The sequence below is a fragment of the Acipenser ruthenus genome, chromosome 24 (genome assembly GCF_902713425.1).
Source record: "Acipenser ruthenus chromosome 24, fAciRut3.2 maternal haplotype, whole genome shotgun sequence".
NCBI classification, from domain to species: Eukaryota; Metazoa; Chordata; class Actinopteri; order Acipenseriformes; family Acipenseridae; genus Acipenser; species Acipenser ruthenus.
Window position 1 is genome coordinate 22,811,130 of NC_081212.1, and position 21,353 is coordinate 22,832,482.

The following is a 21,353-nucleotide window of genomic DNA, read 5'->3' on the forward strand; positions in this document are numbered from 1 at the left end:
AATTAAAAACGCATTTTAGCAATTAGCACTTTCTGTGAGCCTAGTAAATAAATAAATAAATAAGCAAGCACCTGATGAATTGACTGGGTGAGATAGCTGGGGAAGCACAACTTGCGTGCGTCCAAATCTGTAGGGATTTACAAGTTGCGGTGCAGTCTGTAACAGCTCAGAAGTGCTACGTTTGCAGTACGGCTGTGGTGCTAAAAGGCAATGGAATTTAATATCTAAATAAGGATTACCCCCCACCACACTGAGTTCATAAGAGCAATGATTAAATCCATACACTGCTGTAATCTTAAAGAAAATTAAAAAAACAAAACACAAATAATAACTTTGTACTAACTATAAACATATTTACCTAAAAAAATACAAGTTTTATCAGGTGCCTTTTTCCAGCACCATAAAAATTGTGATGTTACCTAAAGCCATTGCACGCACACACACACACACACGCACGCACACAAACAGGGGCCTTGTTTTCTTGCATTAATCTGCCTACTTAAAATCTGTTTAAAAGCATCAGTTTGCTGGATGCGGGTTACACCCAAATGCAATCTGAAAGGTCTGCAAGAGGCTGCGTCTATTAAAAGTCAGAGCAGTTATGGTGTTTACCATGTACTGTACACAGAGTGTAACAAACAGACAAGAACGACTGGTGCATAAAGGCAGAACAGACATAACATTCAAGCTGAATGAGGATGCTAAACACCAATATAGCACTATGAGTTACACTATGAACTTGTCACAAACAAATGTTTACGCAACACTGTCACCTACATGACATGAACTGTATTTAAAATACTTTAAAAGGGTATATTTTAAATGAACTTATGCAAATCAACCAATCACTGTTTGAACTGCATGAGATGATATTATTTATTTATATTTTTATATATATATATATATATATATATATATATATATATATATATATATATATATATATATATATATATATATATATATATATATATATATATATATATATATATATATATATATATATATATATGCATGCAAGAAACACAGGTTGCAGCATATCCAGCACAATGTACCCAGAACTAATTGTCTTGTCTACGATGTACATTCTAAATTCATACTTTTTGATGAGAAATCTTTGCAACAGGATTTATAAAGAACAGCACAGACTTTCTTTATGTAAAGTTTTACAGCTTTTCTGTTACAAGCAAGGTCTGGCTTAGTGGCAGCACTGATCTGACCAGACAAGTGCCCATTCTCCTCATGAATGCCTGTCTCCAGGGACAGCAAAGGGAAGAGGAACCCAAGTTGCCTGCGAATACCATTTGCAGCAGCATAGATCGCTGAAGTCGTTGTTGCAAAACAGGGCTCATCTTGAAAATGGGATTAGGGATGTAAACGGGAGATTAAAAAGAGCAAATAACAGCACGAGAGAAGAAACACCACTGGTAACACTGTTGCCTTCTTGCGATTCACTGCCCATCTGCTCCACACAAGTCCCTAACCGTCTCCAGATGCACAACTTTTTTTTTTTTGGCAAGGAATGTCTCACACACACACACACACACACAGACACACACACACACCGAGCTCAGCATGCTGGCTCAATGCACCAATGCAATTCACTTCTTGCCTGGACTTCATCCCAGAGTCGCCAGTTAGACTGGGGATCCGAATTCACCTAAACAATGCAATGCATTGTGCTGATGCTTCCCTTAATAAACTACCCTGCACCAGTGTATCACTGTGGGGGTGGGGGTAGCTCTCCCCTGATCCACAATTTGAATGGATTCAGGGCTGGGCTATACACCAAGAAATACCAGTTATCAAAAAATCAACCTTTACAGTATATCCTGCTGTAATAAGCAGTGTTTAACACAATACACAGTTACAAACTTGAAGTTCCTAGGGGAAATGCTCCCTTGACCCACAAGGTGGTCAATTCCCAGCTCCTTCGTGTTAGGGGGCTGTTGTGGTGGAGGTCTGTATTTATGATCGTGTATTACACTGCTGCACCACTGACAAAGCTAACCAATGTCACGCAGGGTTCCACATAGATGCCTGTAGATCAGAGAAAAAAAGTTCCAAGAAAAGACCAAGACAAAGAAACCTTAACTCTGAGGAAAGATGGCTGGTGCCTGTTAAACCTCAACATGCTGTTGGGCCCTGAGGTAGAATCACTAAAGAGCCTTCCAACACTGGGCATCAAACGGAATAAAGAAGATGACGAGGCGGAGCAGGAATAATTTACATTCTGCACGAGTAGAAGGGAACAGGAGAGAGATTCTAGCTCCAGGCAGAACTCTGCTACACAGACTTGAGAAAAAAAATACTATCTGTGCAGTACCACTGTCTCCTGTACTGCTGCAGCTGTAACTACACCAAATACTGAACTACTTTTTAATTATATCAAGCACTTTATCCACAACATAAAATACATTAAATAATAAAATCCACAACATTAAGACAGATAATGGTTAGAAATGAAATCAGATTTAAAAAAGGGGCTGCTGTCTGCATCGTTAATGCACTTAAAGATGAACTGATCTATTGGCTCAGTCTTCAAATCTCCGAAGAAAAACAATCTCTCCACAACAAAGACTGACCCACGGAGGGGTTAGCAAAGACAGACATATCATCTGAACCGAACAGAAAGCAAGCGATCTGTCTAAGCCAATTTTTAGCATTAGAATAATTAAAATTAAAATAATAAAAACGGCTCTTAATAATAATAATAATAATAATAATAATAATAATAATAATAATAATATTTCAATACAAGATTTAGCATTTCACTGAAGGCACTATTAATCCCAGCAATACTTAATCCGTAAGCAAACAGAACTGATGGTTAAGCCAACATAAACAAGCTTTGTTTTCATAGTATTTGCCTGAGGCAATAACTGCAGAGAGAGAGAGAGAGAGAGAGAGAGAGAGAGAGAGAGAGAGAGAGAGAGAGAGAGAGAGAGAGAGAGAGAGAGAGAGAGAGAGAGAGAGAGAGAGAGAGAGAGAGAGAGAGAGAGAGAGAGAGAGAGAGAGAGAGAGAGAGAGAGAGAGAGAGAGAGAGAGAGAGAGAGAGAGAGAGAGAGAACACTATGGACAGCGTGCTTGTATGCTGCTGTTTAGAAGGACAAACAAAAGCTAGGATACCTACTTATTGACCGAAAGGGCATATTTTGAATCACTATGGCAACAATAAAGACTTGACATACAGATTTAAGAGCATATCCCTGAAAAATTGAATGTAATTCTGCACATGATAAAACTGGGTTTACTAGACTAAAGACTTATTCCCAGCAGGCAAATCAGTCAGCACTACAGTCAACTGATGTCAAGCACTTTCAAAATCTTTATTACAATACACCAATTAGCAGGCCCTGATGGTTTGAAATGTCTGCTGCTACATTAACGATACCCTTGCTTTAAAAAAAACAACCAAGACAATAATCTAGACCTAAAAGTTTGACATTATCCAGATTGCTAGTGCACAAACAGGTATATCATTTAGGCAGGTTAGTTGGTGATATTTATTGGTAGAAGAAAATATTTATTTAAAAAAGCAGTTTAGTTTCTACTGCAAAGGAGGTAATAATGCCCCCTGTCTACCATTAATTATTTTCGAAATCCAAGGCTAATTACATTTTTCAATCTTATTCTCATAACCGTTATTAATTGCACAATAAAAAGAAACCGATTAACACTAACAATTAAAAAATCTTTGCGAAAAAGATGGGCTCAGCTAAAAAGCAGTAGGATCTCAAAATAAACGGGTGGTGTCTTTCAAGGACAAAAAAAAAAATCACTTGTTTTTATTTTAATCCGATACTTGTGTGACAGCGATTTGACTGGAATGCATTTTTGGGGGTGCAGTCACTACTGGTCTGGAAAGAGAATGGCCAAATTTAGCCAGGCGACTGCAAGCCAGACGTACTAAAAACCAGAGGATCTGTTTTTGCACTTTGTGTGTCTCTCGTCTGGAAATCCCCCTTCGTTAACCCTTGGAGAGCTAGGCGTGGAGTAACACATCACCCACTGAGTGAAACTGACAAACTGCCAACGTGCATTTTTGCCCTGGATACGGCACCAATTACAAACGGTTTCTAAGAATAGATGCGTTTCCCCCATCTTTTCTATTCGCTTGTTTGTTGCTAGGGGAACCGAAGCTCATGAATGGCTAAAGTTATCAGCCACTAAGCAGCAGTAGTGAGGCAAAAAAGGTAAATTAAAGCGATGTAATCCTCTCATGCAGCCCACTGGCTGTCAGCCGGGATTCAACGTCCGAGACAGAGAGACAGTGAGGACAGGGCTGGGAGAGGTTTAAAAAAAAAAAAGTAAACAAACACATACACACACAAAGGCATGCTACACAAGGACAATGCTTTAAAAGAGAGGCTATAGAATGTTCAACCTCAACCACACGGGACCTTTATTTAAAAAACAGCTAATAGTTATTTCAAACTGGGAATAAAATATAAAATATTAAAAAAAAAAGAAAAGTCAGATTGAAAAATAAATAAAATATGTAATTTCTCTCTCTCTGTCTATATTCATTACAGATTTTCTTAATACTGAACTGAATGTAAAAAATTTAGGTTTATTCATATTATATACATTATATTCAAATATAAAAAGTACTACTAAAAATATATTATATATAAATACACATTATTATTATTTGTGTCAAAATACCCCATAATATTTGACTTGAAGGAATAATACAGATACTACTTAAATGGCATTTTTCATAGTTTGTAGATGTTCACAGAAAATGTTTCTTCTATCTGCCTTTCCCCGGGGGCATGGTAAATCAGCTGCATTCATTCAGACAGATGGACAGAGATATTCCCTTGCCTTACCAGCACAGGTGCTCTTCAATACTCCCTTGCTACAAGTACGATGATGCACTGAAATCAGTTTGTGCACCTTGGTATTGTTTCATAAAAATCCCAACCTCAAGTCATAATGCGATTACTTCAGTATTCCCTGTTTATTATTCTGTATTTATTCCTTCCTTAATAGGGCTGAACAGGCAGGAAGCCCTTCAGACAGTCAACACTAGTTCAAGTCTTGTTTTACAATGTCATTGCCTCTTTAGATTCCAGTAATGTCACTACATTAAAAAAAAAACCACCCATTTCCAAAAATGTCTTTAGGTGTGGAAATAAAGTAAAATAAAATGGTATTTATTTTTTGATAAAATAACAAATTGATTTGGGTTTAGTAAGCTTTCAGAAAAGCAAACACTCACAAACATAGTAGTACCTGCTCTTTGTGTGGCCTCCAGAATTCTTTATGAGAACACGTTTTCAAATAAGGAACCCTTATGGAATACAGCTCTGAAATAAAACCTGAATGACTGATGCAAGAATTCCTGTAAGGCTGCAACATCAAATGAGGTGATAAAGGCACTCAGGGTTGGTTGGGGTTGTACGCATTTCAAGATACACATTCAAGACTTGCAGTCATGAGATTTTCTTTTCTTTGGGGCTGTTATACAGTACTGCAAAAAAAAGTCTGATTTTTTTTTTTTTTTTAACCTTTTTTTCTTTTCTTGTGATGGGCTGTATAGGAAATGGTGCAACACATGAGTTCTGGATGGGGATATATTTACTGGTAAAGCTCAAGAACAACCAAGTGCCTTTACCACTAAGCTTTCGGTAAATGTCCGAAAAACAATATATTTCTGTATTATTCCGGACCATTACCACCTTACTTGGTCAATTTTGACAGTTGGCAGTAAAACATAAGTTACCAGATTCTGACTTTTACCGTAACATACATTAATTGTTAATACAGTGTGTACTTGTGTTTGACAGGGCCAGGGTTAACTTGGAGGAATGATAGTACAGATCTGAGAATTACAAAGGGAGTCTGAAGGAAGCAGGTGAATGGCGGAAGGAGGAATCTGCAAAACCATCCTGCATTTCTTGCAGATTAGTGCATGAGCATTGTGAGGTTCTGAAGCAGAATACACTGGATTTACATAAATCAATATTGGTGTGTTGCAGCACACTGTTTTACTTTTTGCTGTTTCTTCAGTCACTGTGTGACTAACTGTACCAGGTTTCCTATCTATATCTATTTTATAATGCAAATCATTTTTTTTCAACACCTTAGCAGCGCAACATCTCAAACTCCATAGAGAATACATAAATGGTTTTAAAATGTCCCAGTGTGATTTGGACAAAAATAATATGCAGTACAAGATGGTTATTACTAAATTACTCACCAATATGCTCTCCACTTTTGATTGTACAGATTTGCTGTAAGAAAAAAAAAAAAGAAAAAAGAACAAAACATTAAGACAAATTATAATGCTCTTGAAAATGTATTACTTAAAATATTAAAGAGACACACACTGTACATATAGGCACTTCTGTGTAAAGGTGTTCTTTTTATTAACTTAATTAAGAATGAAGCAAATGGGAACAGTCCACTCGTATCTTAAAGTATAGCAGGTCGTTTTATGTGCAAACTGAAATAATTAAATAAAATGTGTGAAAGATAGGTCATGACTGCACACACAGGTACAAAAATAGAAATGCATTAAAATACTATAAAAGGAAGGCAACGTCTTAAAAAAAAAAATAATAATAATAATAATAATAATTCCAATCCTTTGAACTTGAAAATTTGAGATTGATTCCAGACTACAACTCTCCATGGCTGGGTTATTTCAGTGCCGTGCAACTTGCATCGGGAACATTGCTAATCAGGCATTGTGATCAAGACGTATATTTATATAATTCACATAATTCCATCTAAAAGCCTGCAGGATGGCAGCCAATTCATTTCAGCAGACTTGCACACAGCATGGGGTAATGGGGCAGGTTTGTCACATGAGAGGCCTGCGGATGGACTTGATCCACCACCCAATACAAATACATTTCAGGCTGCAGTCGAAGCATGCGAAGTTCACTGCTGCAACAGTCCCTTTGCTAAATCGGTTCTTATATGTAATTTACTTTGGCTGTGTTTGTCCTCTATCTGACTCGCATATTGATAGCCAATACACAAGCTAGAAAATGGGATGATGTCCCTTTAAAAACTCGGAGTGCTTCTGTCAAGAGACTTACAGGGGTTAGTTGGTGTACGTGATTAAAGGCTTAGCTGGCTAAGTAATTCCGAGTCAGGTGTCATCTGTATGTGACCAGAAAGAGAATCCAGTTGCAGGAGAGTGTTAATAAAACTAAAAGCAGGTGCATGCTGAGACCTGAGAGCCTCCAATGGAAGTCAATTCAGTGGTCAGAATCCCACTACCTTCACGTGTGTTTATGGGAACAATTAGAAACGTTGAGTTTGTCTGAACAAAAACAAAGCACCTCTGGGGACAAAATGCAAGGGAATGGCATATCTGATCAAATGGATTGAAAAAGTAAAATGGTTACAGTAAGTGACAAAGACCTGCATCATTAAAACAACGTGGCAGTGAAAGAGTTCATTTTTTACAACCATGGTATGGAACACATTTTAGAAAAATGATGCAACACAGCTGTTGACCAAACATTAGGACAATAACACAAAATGAACTGTCTCTATACTGCAGCCAGAAATCAAGGCCAAGGTTGCCAACACTTTTAGCATGCGGTTTATAGAACCCTGCCAATATGAAGTCCCTACCTCAACTGGTGACAGGATATGCAGGGTTTGCCACTGTGGCGGTGGCTTATTTCAAAACTGTACCATAACCACAATCACTGCTAAACTATTCAAATCTAAAGTGGTTGTGGGGGGGTTGCAAAAAAAACAAGGCAATGCTAAGCACCACTATTTATTTTTTTTAGACCGATCCAGAAAATGTTAGACTTTTTTCCTTACTAACATCAACATACTGTACAGTGCACAGGAAATAACCAGCCAAAAAGGGACCTGTCATTGTCCACTACCACTTTCCATTAGTGGCAGGACAAACCGCCTACCTTCAGCTGTAATACTGTGCAGTTGGTACATAAGTAGGGCTTCTGATTAAAAACAGATACACCCCCCCCCCCCCCCCGCAGATACAAAAAAAAATAAGAAAATCGGTGGATAGCCAATAAACACCAGAAAAACTGTGGAAATGGTTAATCAATTCACAGTGACTTTACCCTTTGCCCATTAAAAAATAAAAGCTACTACAAAAATAATAATAAATACATTTCCCAGTGCTGCTGGACAATGTCCCGCCTTCCTGACTTGTATCTATCATTGATTCGTTCTGAATACTTTAAACCCACCCCAACTACTGAGTGACGAAATGTAAAAAAAGAAAAAATGCCTACACACAAAAAACCCCAGAAGCATGTGCCCGTCACCATAAGGATTTCGTTGTGAAAGACAGCAAAGGAAAGAAGGTACAACTTATTTGGAAATTCATTTTAGAAAGTAACCGAAAACATTAATTTCATCCAATATATCAAAAACAAAAGTTCCGAAAAACCTGATTGACATAAAACTCGGAAATAGCTAAAAATAAGCACTGAAGAATACAATTAATAAAAACTGAAAAACAGAAGACAATTATAAGACAGGACACTGTTTTTTAATGGCTTACAAACACTGTACCACCACGTAATTATACTGACAGTAAGGTTTCTGAATATTAAATAAGGGATGTAAAAAAATTTTTTAAAAAAAATTGGCACGCTAAAAGAAAAAAAAAATAACTCCTATTTATATTCTGAGATTATATGTATTTATCTCCCAATAACCCTCTGGCTCTATTTTAATGATTTAAACAGTGGCAGATCCAAATACCATCGATCTTTAATTCTAACCCCAGGGGTGATTTACTGACCCACTTATCAACATTACTACATGCAATAAAAAACAGTTAAACGAGGAAGGTTTGTGTTTATATAAAATTGGGTGGTGTTGTGTTTAGATACCACAGCTAACCAGGGTGCAGCATGAGGTTTTCAATCAGTTTAACTCAATCTGCTGTGCTAATCCTGAGTGTTCAAGGCAGCTGCTGGGGTGTAGAATTAGGTTGATAAATGAACTTTTCTTTGTATTTCAATGATGTTTTTTTGTTTCATCTCTACTGAAAGACTCGGTTAAGATTGGACATCGTGCTTATTAAGCTGCTAAGCGCAACGTATCTCTGGGTCTCCGGATTGTTGGATAGTTATATACTTAAGCCTCCCAGAGCAGAGCAATAAAACCGAGCGTTACTTTGAGTAAATGTATCACTAAGAGACAGATTACCCTGTGCACCGTTTGGTAGGAAATAAAAGCACAGTGCATACTGTGCAGCTGACTTAGCCTTTTATAAACAGCTCATGAAAATATTTTTTAAAAGAACTGTTAATCAGATGTCTTATTGTTGATTGTTTTGATAGGTATGTTGATGACATCATTGCCCTTACAGGGTGTTGCTTTTTTTTGTTTGTTTGTTTGTTTTGTCATCATAGGTCCAGGAAACACTTTCTGGGTTTGCTTTCAAAGCCCTGCAAGAGCTCATCAGACACAGGGTCATGTCTGGAGTTTCCTTTCATTGAACTTCACGCATTTTTCTGGTTAATCTCATCTGCAGTCCCAAGGGGTACCTGATGCTTAGAAAAAGCTAGCTTTCAGCCACATCGATTCCCATAATTTATGCTGGCAGATAAGCGCGGACAACGAGAGGTCATACTCTACTTGACACGGACACAGCCTCTGTGTGTTGAGAGAAGGTTTACATGAGGGTATGACCATCCATTAAAGCTGATGGCTTCTAATTAACAACGAACATAGAAGCTCAAAGGACAAACTGACCTGCCCTCCGCTGTCAGTGTTCTTACAATCCGTGCTACATTGCCAATGCAAACTTCTAGAAAATGTTTCTGCTTGTTGATTTTTACATTTTTCTTGGTACGAGACTGTCAAATCTTTTATTTAAACATTTTTAGACAACAAATTATTTTTTTTAATCCTAAAATGTGTTAAGTTTTTATGCATATACAAACCTACAGATTTAAAAATCTATACATATTTAATTCCATTCCTGCCAAAAAGTGAGGTTTTGAAATGTGTACAATAATAACACACACAGATTTCTGTCTATGGATTACAGAATAATGAAACCACTTCAAACAAATCTGATAAATATTCAAAAACATTTCATTGTGAAGAGAATTTAGATTTTGGATGAAGTTTAAAATATGCATAAAAAAAGAGGTCACCAATTGAAAACTGGATTCCTCTTTCCCAAGATGTACACAGTGAGTACTGTCGTTGTGTGCAAGCCCAGACTGTTAATGCTGCTGCTCACTGTTCATGAAGCCTATTTACAAAGTATGTAAACAACAAGAGAGCAGGAAGGGACAGCCCAGGCTGCTCAGTGTCTGTTTCCTCAGTATGGCTGCCTCGGGGAGAAAGAGGATTGCCTTCTCTGTCTCTATAAACCCTAGCAACGGAAAACAGCAGCGCAGGCACAGCAAACACAAGGATGGCTGGAACATCAAAGCCTGTTCTCAATAGACCACGTGAATGAGCCGCCAGGCCTATTTTTCCTGCTTTAAGAAATTATACAGCATTTGGCTCCAGTCAGAAAGGCTCTTCCTCCCAAATCCATGTGCTACTGATGTGTTACACCCTTTTGGCACACATTAAAGCCAGAGTTAGGTTAGTGAGTGGAAAGGATCCACAGGAAACAGCCACAGCGTTCCACTTTACCCAGCAGGTGCTATTCATTCTCAGTGGAGGGGAGAGAATGAGAGGAGGGGCAAATTAACAATCAAACTGAGTCCAATAGAGATGCCACATGTGTGGGCTTGCATGTGTATAACAGGGCACTTAATACTGTAGCTGTGTGAGGAGTGGGCAGTATTGTGCTTTGTTGTCAAATAGAAATCATTTTCTCAATTAATATTTCAAAGTTGCAGTGTCCTACAGTCATGTTTAAGATCATCTTGGCCTTGTTCGAGGTTTAATTTTGTTCCTTTGTTTCACAGTTTCAGCTTACAGTAACTTTCCTAAATATTTACAAACCGTTCCAATGTAATGGGGCACTACAGTAATCCGATAACCAAGGATATCTCTAACTACAGTGAAACCACACATGCCTTGTTAAAGGTCCACTTGGAATTAACTGGGTAGTCACATGTGAGATCATGTGATCTTACCAGAATGAAGTACAGGCTACATGAGAACTTGAAAACAGAATCATACCTGCAGCTGGTCTTCAGCTCAACTGCTTGGTTCGCCAGCCATGAACTTTAACCTTGCAGAATCCAGAGGGATTTAAGTGGATTCCAAAGTACTTAATACATTTAATTAACACAGGTCATCACTAGCTGTGAATACTAACTACTCTTGCTGTACATATTTCTTACTTCGCAGTCATCAATTGTTACACTGTTGAAGATGGATGCCCAGCAAGATATGTATAAAATAAATGAATAATATCAGTTTCTCTTTGCTTTAGATTTAATTTAAAAGGCTAAACAAGCAAACAACGAGACATATAGAAGATTGTACAGGGTGCTATACAACACAAGTTAATATCCACTACATAAGAGGTCAGAGTGGGTACCCGCTGTGACCCTGAGTGTGTGAGAATAAGCTTGTATTGTACACAGCACTATCATTTTTATATTAAACAGTTAAATAAGAAACATTACAGAACAGCTCAATTTAATAGGACACCATTTCCATCTGATACAAACTACGACATAATCCATCTGACACCAACACACATTCAGAAGTCTATCAGATCAATCAGGGTCTACTGAAAAAAGACTAAGGCTAATTATGGAATAAAACAACTATCACACAAGCAAGAAAATACTCAGAGCTCAAGTATATCAGAAACACCCACCCTCCAGCACAAACTCTGGTAAAGCAAAACCGTATGGGATGGACGGGAATTGATCAATAAAGGCAGTGTTGTTTACAAATCTTGTCCTTGAGATTTCTTTTTAGTACTATCAACAGGTCATCAATTGCTAGAACAATTCCCTTTCCTGAACTGAACTGTACAGAACATCTTAATATACCTTGACAAACTCAGCAAAGGCAGCACTGCCACTGCCTAGGACGTTTCCATTGTGTTCATTATGATCAACTGGACTGAAGTTTAACTTTTTTAACCTGGCTTTAGAAATCACAGGCTGAAGTGGTGGAATATCATTGAAGCTGACAATTAACATTACGGAAAAGTACAAATGAATCTTTAGATGCAAGTATGTAATCATGGAATATGTGATCCTATTAATCCTAATCTGGCATCCAGGCTGCTGAAAACAAGTCATCATGCTGCTGGTTATTTCCAAGCACTAATCATTGCAGAACGAAATCAGAGTTAAAAAAATAAAGCTTAATTAAAATGGCAATCATGTGTGTTTTGCAGTAACAGGCCATTCATCTGTTTTAGTGAATTCCATGTGTTCATACTTACAAATGTCATGCAGAAACCTAAAAAGTCACATTACTTCAATATGGTAGCAATACTGGTCAAGGTCACTGTGAAAAAATATACAGCTCTATTCATAGTAGACAGAACATAAATAATAATTAAAGAAAATGTAAAATATGTATGGTTGCACCCAATATTAGACACCTAATATTACATCTTTGTGTGCATTATACAACGTACTGAAGGTCAAATAGCATTTGCATGAGTTCGCTTCAAAGTTGCATGAAAACGTGCAGGACTGATTCAACACTTCACACCTTGATCCATATTTACAATATGTCGTCAAGTGATAACGAGCAGCTTTCTCATCTCGCTCGTAACTGGCTGACTGCTTTGAAGTCTCCAGTGTTGAAACACAAAAAGACAAGTTTAACTACAGCAATACAAAAGCAAAGCACATTTTGAAACATATGGAGCTATTCAACATGATTTAGAGGGGGGAAAGTAGTCATTCAGGATATTTCTAAAGTCAGTACACAATTTTGAAAAGCAATGAAATTTGACTGGTAGAACCACAACAGGATGGGCAACCAGATAAATAGCCCTGCAGCTGATGCCTGTTAAGTGTATCGAATTAACTGCTTAAAACGAGTGCACCTGGTCTGAGAGAAGGGTCAAGACATCAAAATCAGGGAGACTGAACACTTTCACTCGCACACATCTTCAGATTGTTTATGCTCTTCACTTTCTAACCACCAATTTTAACCAAGCCATTTTAGGAAAAGATTGTATCAAGTTATTTATTACTTTGGCTTTAACTTATGCCAGAACATCCTGTTTGTTACAAAACAAACCTAATGGTGTCGACCCACATTCTGAGGTGGGTCGCTGGAACCCGGCTCAACGTGGGATTGTGACCGAGGTAGCAAGAACCCGGGTAGGAGTGCCACTGTGAAAGGGGCTTAAGCGCTATCCTAAGTAAAAACATTTCAGTTTCAGTACAGTAAATGTAGTCGGATGGAGAGAAGCCTGAATTCTAATGTACTGTAGGACGTAAATGTTTTACTAATGATAGACCTCATTTGAAATTCTCTTTGAAGATATAACATCTATCTACTCTGTTCAGTGCACATGAATTTTAATGTTTAATATCCGATTTTCAAATTAGCAACTGGCAGTGTTAATACGGACCTTCACAGCAGACTTTACAGCAATACAAAAACACAAGGATTTGTGGTTGTAAATTAATCTTATTTTGTTCCTGGTTGAATCAAGTACAAACATCCAATTCCATACATATGGGAAAAGAACCCTGTGTACTACTGCTATCAATGTATTTTATGCATCTATGCAAATAAACAGAGCTATATAAAGCGAATCGTCATCAACTCAACCTGAATAACACATCCTGTACTGCATGATAATGCAGCTTGTTTTTCTATGTGCAAGTAGAAAAAGTGTGCAGTTTAGCCTGTACATTGGTGTTTACAGTTAAAGTGCACAAGCTGCCATGGTTTCAGCCTAAGGGGAACAATTAAAGTGTTTTTGATCATATTTAGTTAACAGAACATCTTAGCCCAAATGACAAGAGAAATTACTGAAGGGCAATCTGCACAGCAACGAAACAAAGCTCCAAGACACTGAAGACCCACTATGTCTCACTAAAACTTCAAATACGGAGTAAGTTCCTGAAATAAAAAAAAAGACAGACCACCTGGAACACAGGATAATTTCATTTTCAAAGCCTCTGTCATGGGTTATAAAAAGCTGAGCGTGGAGCTAAAGGCTTCTATTTGCAATTCCGGTTTATGTTTCAAGTCTTCTTTTTTTAAATGTATGACTAAATGCTCTTATATTTCACTTGTACAACAATTTATTTAAAAGTATCTCTAGGGAGTACTGATTAGATTAGATTTATCGCTGTGTTATTAAGCCTGTGGGGTAAAACGGTACTTGCAGCGCAACACAGAGAGGGTTTTACAAAGTGAAATCTCTTACAACTTTTTAGATTGTGTTATTGTTTTGGATGAAATGTCCTGTAAAACTAGCTTACAATAGAAAAGCTCATTGTTAATGTCATAAAATGACTCAGAAGAGTGCAAGTTATCTTGCTTTCCCAGCTAAATACCGCATCCTAGATCTGACTAATTTGACATTAGCAAATTGTGTTTTGACAAGACATTCAGGACTATACTGGCTATGCCAACGTAGCATCCAGGACATTTAGCATGTGATGGTGTAAGAGATTATGCTTTTTAACGCTTCATTTTCTTGAAAAACAGACATTTCATTTTGTGGGAAGTTTACTATACTTTCATCAGTGCTGTTTGTGATGATTTACTGATTATGTATTCAGATTAGGGAATGAGTGAACCTGATTGGCCTCTCTTGGACAGCATTGACTTAAAGAAGAGGGGGAAAATCAGAATAACTGCTCGAATTAATGGCACGAAGTATCACTTACATAATACATAACACGTAGCACAGTAAACCCAGCACTAACAATAGCCATGCTTGCTGCTCAGTCCCCGGTGACGTAGCTAATTCTGATGCAAATCCAAGGCTAGCATAAACAGTCTGAAAGATGACCCGACTGGAACCTGCTTACCACACTGTCCAGCTCTCATTCTCCACTGAGGAGTAGGGGTACTCTGCTTTCAGAATGCGTAGCGACTTAACAGCTCAGTCCCCATCGCAAAACTCCAGAGACACGGACTTACTACACTGACAAGCCCTGAAATGTTTTAAAGCTTTTTTTTTTTTTTTAATACAATAATAATAATAATATTTTGACAGGATATATGTGGTGGATATGTACTGTGTGTAACACCCAATGCTTCGCCAGCACGCAAGTAGCCATTAAAAGTGTAAGAGTTGCATAAAAAAAAAACTGGGTGTCCAACATCAGTACCCCCCTCCCTTAAGGTATTTCAGGGATTCTGGTTATAGAGTGTACAATAAATTCTGAAATGTACTATTTGATTTCAAGTGGCTGAAATTCCGTTTGGAGAACCACTCAACACATCACCACTTAAACCAACTGCAGAATGACCGATTAACTTTCCTTTATGACAAAAAAAAAAAAAAAAAAAAAGCAGACTGCTCAAATGCATTTATGCAGGCAGGTGCCGAGCATATTTAAAAAAACTGTAGACCCTGGACAGTACTGGTCACCGAAAAGGTCACAGAAGTATGCAACTCTACTTGAAGTCATAGAAGATAATAAGGGTTTTAGCTACTGGTCAAACACCCTTCTAATTGGGAAAGCACAGGTTCAAAACTGACAGAATGGCCTGGCACCAACATCACCTTCAGTACACCTACACCGCTATATCAGATGGGAGTTGAAACCAGTCGAAAAAACTGGCACAAGTGTTGTAGCACACACTTAATATGATGTAGTTGTGATCACAATTTAAATTAGCATCTAGCTGCCACTGTACATTACTGATGTGGGCCATGAAAACCTTTATCAATAGTCCTCAATGCTCAAAGGCAACACCCTCGCTGGGCTTAAATGTAACACTAGTTTGTCACAAAAAAATGATCAAACTTAACAGTACCTCCAGACTGGTGGTGGAGCTTTATTAAAAAACATTCAGCAATAGTCTACACAGTATGAGAATGACAGCAAACCTGTTTAATTCTAAACAGAAAAAAACTAGTGGATTGTCTGGAGCATTTTATATGCTGACATTAAAGTATCAACATGATGTTTCCATGTGGTTTTATATATCGAAATGCCATCTACTGATGCAAACATCCATATTTACAGAGGATGTTTTTATTCCAGTCAAAGGTTCATGAGCAGCTTACTGTACAGAGAATTGTGATAACTATAGTACATATCTATTTATGTATGAGAAGTAACTGTATAGGCCTACTTAACGAATCTCCAATGCACTGCTACGTATTATCTCCTTCAGCTGGTCTAAGCAATAAAATGATTAAAGCTGTAAATCCCTGTTAATAGATTAAACATTTATGACTAAGGATATGATTGTCACAGAGGCCACAGAAATCATGAAAATCGTGAATATGAACAAAAGTCTGTGAAATCTTGGAAATGAATGTAAAAACACATTTGGTTAGGCACTGCCTTTGTTTCCTTTAAAAATGCAGTATGTCATGCACTGAAAATACAAAAATGCGAGTATCTGTAAATTGTTTGGTTGTGTATGCACACAGCACTTACATGTAGCTATGTAGGTCAGCGAATGGGATTTGTATTTTGTAGCTGAGAGAACATGTAAATTAACACAGATCGTATGTTACTGTAAAAACTCGGTTGTGATCTTCACATACAGCGCTTGTGAATTTATTTTTTGAAACAAAAAAAGGGGGCTTACATCTTCAATAAATATTAATAATAACTTACATTTTATTTCTTGAAACTGTTTTTTCATACAATGTAGTGTACACAAGTAGTCTGTTGAAAATAAATACTCACGTTCTCTAAAACTAAACATTGCTAAACAAAATCCTTCAGACTGCCGTTGAACTGTATTTTTTTTTTTTTTTCCCCTGCAAACCACAGATAAAATGAGAGATCTGCTGTGTAGTCTTTTTTTCTGATCTTTGTGAGGCCCTGCTTCTTGGACATGGGCCTGTGTGATTTGACTTTTCAACTCTCTTTTTTTTTTGTTTGTTTGTTTTTATTTTTAAAAGGGGCAGTGCTCTGTAGGCTACTCAGAAACAACCAATTTAAAATGTCTTGTTCTCATTTCTGAAGAATATACTGTTTCATTTTGAACACGGTAATAAAAACAATTATTTGAAATGCTGATTTTGTATATATAAGTACATTTACCGCCAGACACGCACAGAGAAATAGGAACACAGTTTATTTCAAAGACTGTTTTGCTCCACAACCGGTGTGAAAGCCAGCATTATACAGTATTCTTAAAAATAAATAAATAAATGTTACATTGGTGTGAAAGGACCTTTAACTAAGTTTTGTACTCTAAAGTAACATTTAAACTTGCCAGCAGTTTAAAGCAATAGTCTTTATATTACTGGTTTTGGTGTACTATTTAAAAGCTCTTGTGTATGTTGACGTAGCTAAACCTACATTATTTGGCGGCCTTTGGTTTTTTTCTCGCTCATTAAGTTAGTCATATTTATATGTTAATTTGGTATTTCAAATATATTCCCCATACGCAGTATTCAATTACAGCCATTCACAATATTTTTGAAAAAATGTAAAATATCAAAGCAAGGCATGTTTATACTTTTACACCCTTAAAAGTTGAGCAGTGAAATCAGTCAATTTCTCACCTGAATGTGTACTTTCAGTCTATTGGCAAATCAAGCTCAAAGTTTAAACAGCCATGGACAGGTTATTCTTAGTTCCTGGTAGTGAGAGAGAAAGAGAGAGCGTGGGGGCCTGTTTATCAGCGCTCCTGCCAAAAACAGATCACTTTCAAAGCTACACGATTCGTGGTTATCCGTAACGCAAAGCACAGCAAGAAGATGAACGGTATCAATTAAAAAAAGAAAACATACCATCAGGAGTAACGTTATACATAGGCTAAAGAGATCTTATCAGATGTACTGACCGAATAAACAGAATAAGGTATGACAATGTTGCAGCTGCTGATGGTACCGAACACATAAATCAGAAATCAAACTTGAGGGTGATAAAAGGAATGATGTGATATAATTGTTTGCAGGCTACTGCATCCAGTCTAATGTACACCTGCTTCTACCACATTCATTTGTTTTGATGCAGTTAAAAACAATATATAGTATTTCAATGGTTCTGATGGTATGTCTTAGATGCAATTGTTCATTTATTGGTATACCTGACTCACTGTCTCCCGTGTGCCCAGTTAGATCTACTGTATGTAAATTCATGGCACATTATACAACAATGTAAATAGTACTTCATCTACCAAAAACTGCAATTAGCTGTCGTACAGTATATCATGTTCAACAACTTTAATAATGTAGGCTGCTTTCGTTATCTACAGTAGGAAACGTCGGGCCTTCAAAAACTGTTGGGCTATGCCCACATGAAACCCTTGAGAAGTCTCTCACGGTGTTCAAAGCGAATTCTGCTGTGGGTTCCCTCACATCACGGCATTCACTGCACATGAACTGCTAGTCTGTGCTGACTGGAACAACATCAAGGCTTGTTTTCCAGTTTCTACTCAAGTGTCCATTAGGCTCCCTGCCTCCCAGTCCTGAACCCAGACAATCATAGGCATGGCAGGAGAAGTCTCAGGGGCCGAGAACATCCCAGTTCAAGTTACTCTGTCTGGATTAGGCTTTTAAATATTGATTTCTAGCCCGGATTAAACCCTTAACTCCATTTTACTTGTCTGTAATTAAGTCTTTTTCTGTTAACATAAAATGACGGTTCCCATCTAATTGTGTCTCCCAAGAAAGGAGATAGTTTCCTACATACTGTATATTTTCATGGAACATCTTAAGAGGCTGTGCTAGCAGATTCTCAACTATTGCCAATATCTTGCATTCTTCTCATATGCTAACTGTAACAAGTACATTAGTAATATACTGTACATGACCCACTATGACTGCAAGATCTACCATATTTAAAGCTTCAAAATGTGACATAAATAGAGCCATCACCACTGTATCACCAATACCAGGCTAACTATTTAAAAACAGCATACTCCTGAAGTCTGAGATCATGGTTTCACACAGATCTGGTATGAAATAATTAAACAGTACCTTAGAACACTGATGTCACGCTCGCACGGCACAGCTTTAGTTTCTGTTTAATGCCGTGCCAAACCAAGAGGAACATGGAAACATTTTTGAATTCATATTCAGAAAAGGCTGAATACAAAGCTTTCAGTCGATTTGTGTATCACTGAATGATTTGCAGGGTGTCATTAACCGATAGCAGGATCAGAAGCTTTAGATAAAAAAGAAATACAGCCAGACCTGTAATAAAGACAACCGTCTGACGAATCCTGAAGGAATCTCACGTCTGGCTATAATCAGGGTAATTTACTCATAAAAAAAAATAAAAAAACAACAGCGGTCTTGAATTGTAGCAGGTATTCAATGTTCTTTAGTGCCTGCAAAAATCAAACACATCATATCTGTAATAATAAAGACAACACTGGTATGACATTAACTGTTTGAAGGTCATGCATGAAGAGAACTATTAGCTAAACCACCGATGTAAACGTCTGGCTATCTAATCACTTCGGCTACACTAATATCGGCCATCAGCAATAAACACATTCTTACTTGTGTATGTAAGCTTCAGCACTGTTTAGGGGGTGTCTGTATGAACAAAGCACCCCAGGGGCAAATGTAAGAGGACTGGCATCTGTGATGAAATGTTTAATAACCACGAAGTAAAATAGATGTGAAAAGTATCTGAATTCGTACTTACTGGCACTTGGTGGGAGATTTGCTGCAGGGTCCAAAGAACGGTAAATAAATGAAAAATACATATAACCTACAAATGGCATATCCATGAGGAGTGTGTGCAAACAATAATGTTTTAAATAATAGGTCTAGAGAGGCAGGTCATGTGTGTGTCTTTCCTTTCCTGATTAAACCATAGTGTTCCACTGGAAACTTGTCTGGCTTCTAAATGAACAGCTTTTTCTGATTGAATGCATTGGCTTACAGAATTCACTGGTATTCTGTCCCTAAAGGAATGACTACAGACTAAAAGACCTTTTAATAGTCCAGCTGCCACTGCCCAAACACAAGCTGCCTAACTTGTGTCCAGTATTTAGAAAAATATTACAAATCTGTAATAATCTGCAATAGATTAATGTGCGGCAACCCTTAAATCAAGTGCTGTATTAATATTTTAGACATATCATTTAGCATTCTTAAAACAAATATTTTCCTTTTTCAAACAGATTTACTGTAAAGTTTAAATTATGCACTGCAAAAGACTCATTCCGTTGAAATTGCTAAAGTCCCAACACAAATCACATTCAAGCTATTTTAATAGCACTTGGCAATACCCATTTGTTTATTATTACTTTAAAATGATTCTGCTGCATTTTTATACCATGACGTGTGTTTCACAGATGGCGATGGGCATTACCATAGCTCTCTACCTACAGTTACCTTCAGTAAGGTAGTCCCTGAAATGTAACCTGTTTACAATTCATTGTCAAAAAGTCAGCTTTAGCAAAATGAACCAATTCCATAATCACTTTGTGATTGAATTAATCGTTGCTAGGCATCTCTGCCCTGGGGCAAAAAATTGTTTTATGTTTCACCAGGAAACCAAGGGGGTAAGGGGTTCATTGAAAACCTTGACATTTTGAAAATGTTCCTTATTTCCTAGTCTATTAGCAGATGCCATAATGCAAAAATGCACTTGGTTTAAAAACAGCAGTAGGTGGTCAAGAGCACTATACATCAAGGGCTTAAGCAATCTCATGTATTTTGTAATTGTATTTTTTAACTTCATCTGATATAGTGTGAACAACACATTGTCCACATTGACGCATGCATCACACACACACTATATTTATACCTGCCTGTACCGGGTGCAGACAAGCACAGACATGTTCCTCATCCACAAGCCTTACATGACACTGCTGATTTGTACTAGAAGTACAGAAAGTATTATACCATTTTTAACTTTACATTAAGTAACACCATGTGCAGGTGTAAAAATTATACTATATGTATTTAAAACAAATAGGTGCCTATAAAAGAAAATGTTTTAATTAAAAAAAAGATTTATTTTCTTTTTTACATTTTTGGAAAGTATGAATTTGTTTTAAGTAGCCAGTTATTATTTATTTTATTTTTTAACAACGCCATTCCAACACAATTAAGCCACAGTGGGAAATACACTGGAACACAAATATTGGCTTACAATGATTCATTTGTAATGTATGTTTAAGAAGTGTAACAGATACAGTACTGCAAATGGCAGCGGATTAATGAAATGTAAATTTGTTTTTCAGTGATTACTTATAGTTGTTAATTAATGGAATTCTGTCACTTACTTATGTCGTTTTTAAAGTGATCGCTGGTGACTTGTAAACTCCAATCAAGGTATACCGTTGTTCAAAAATACAACAGGTCACTAGTTTCGTTCCCA

At 37.2% G+C, this 21,353-nt stretch overlaps 1 protein-coding gene across 1 annotated transcript in view; it reads right to left on the reverse strand.

Annotated features, from left to right (window-relative positions):
* LOC131700579 (DNA-binding protein RFX7-like) overlaps positions 1-21,353 on the reverse strand; it is a 37,363-nt gene that overhangs the window by 14,166 nt on the left and 1,844 nt on the right. Inside the window, exon 2 of the mRNA XM_058998754.1 lies at positions 6,209-6,242. Coding sequence (XP_058854737.1) covers positions 6,209-6,242 — 34 coding nt within the window. The remainder of the gene's footprint in view (positions 1-6,208; positions 6,243-21,353) is intronic.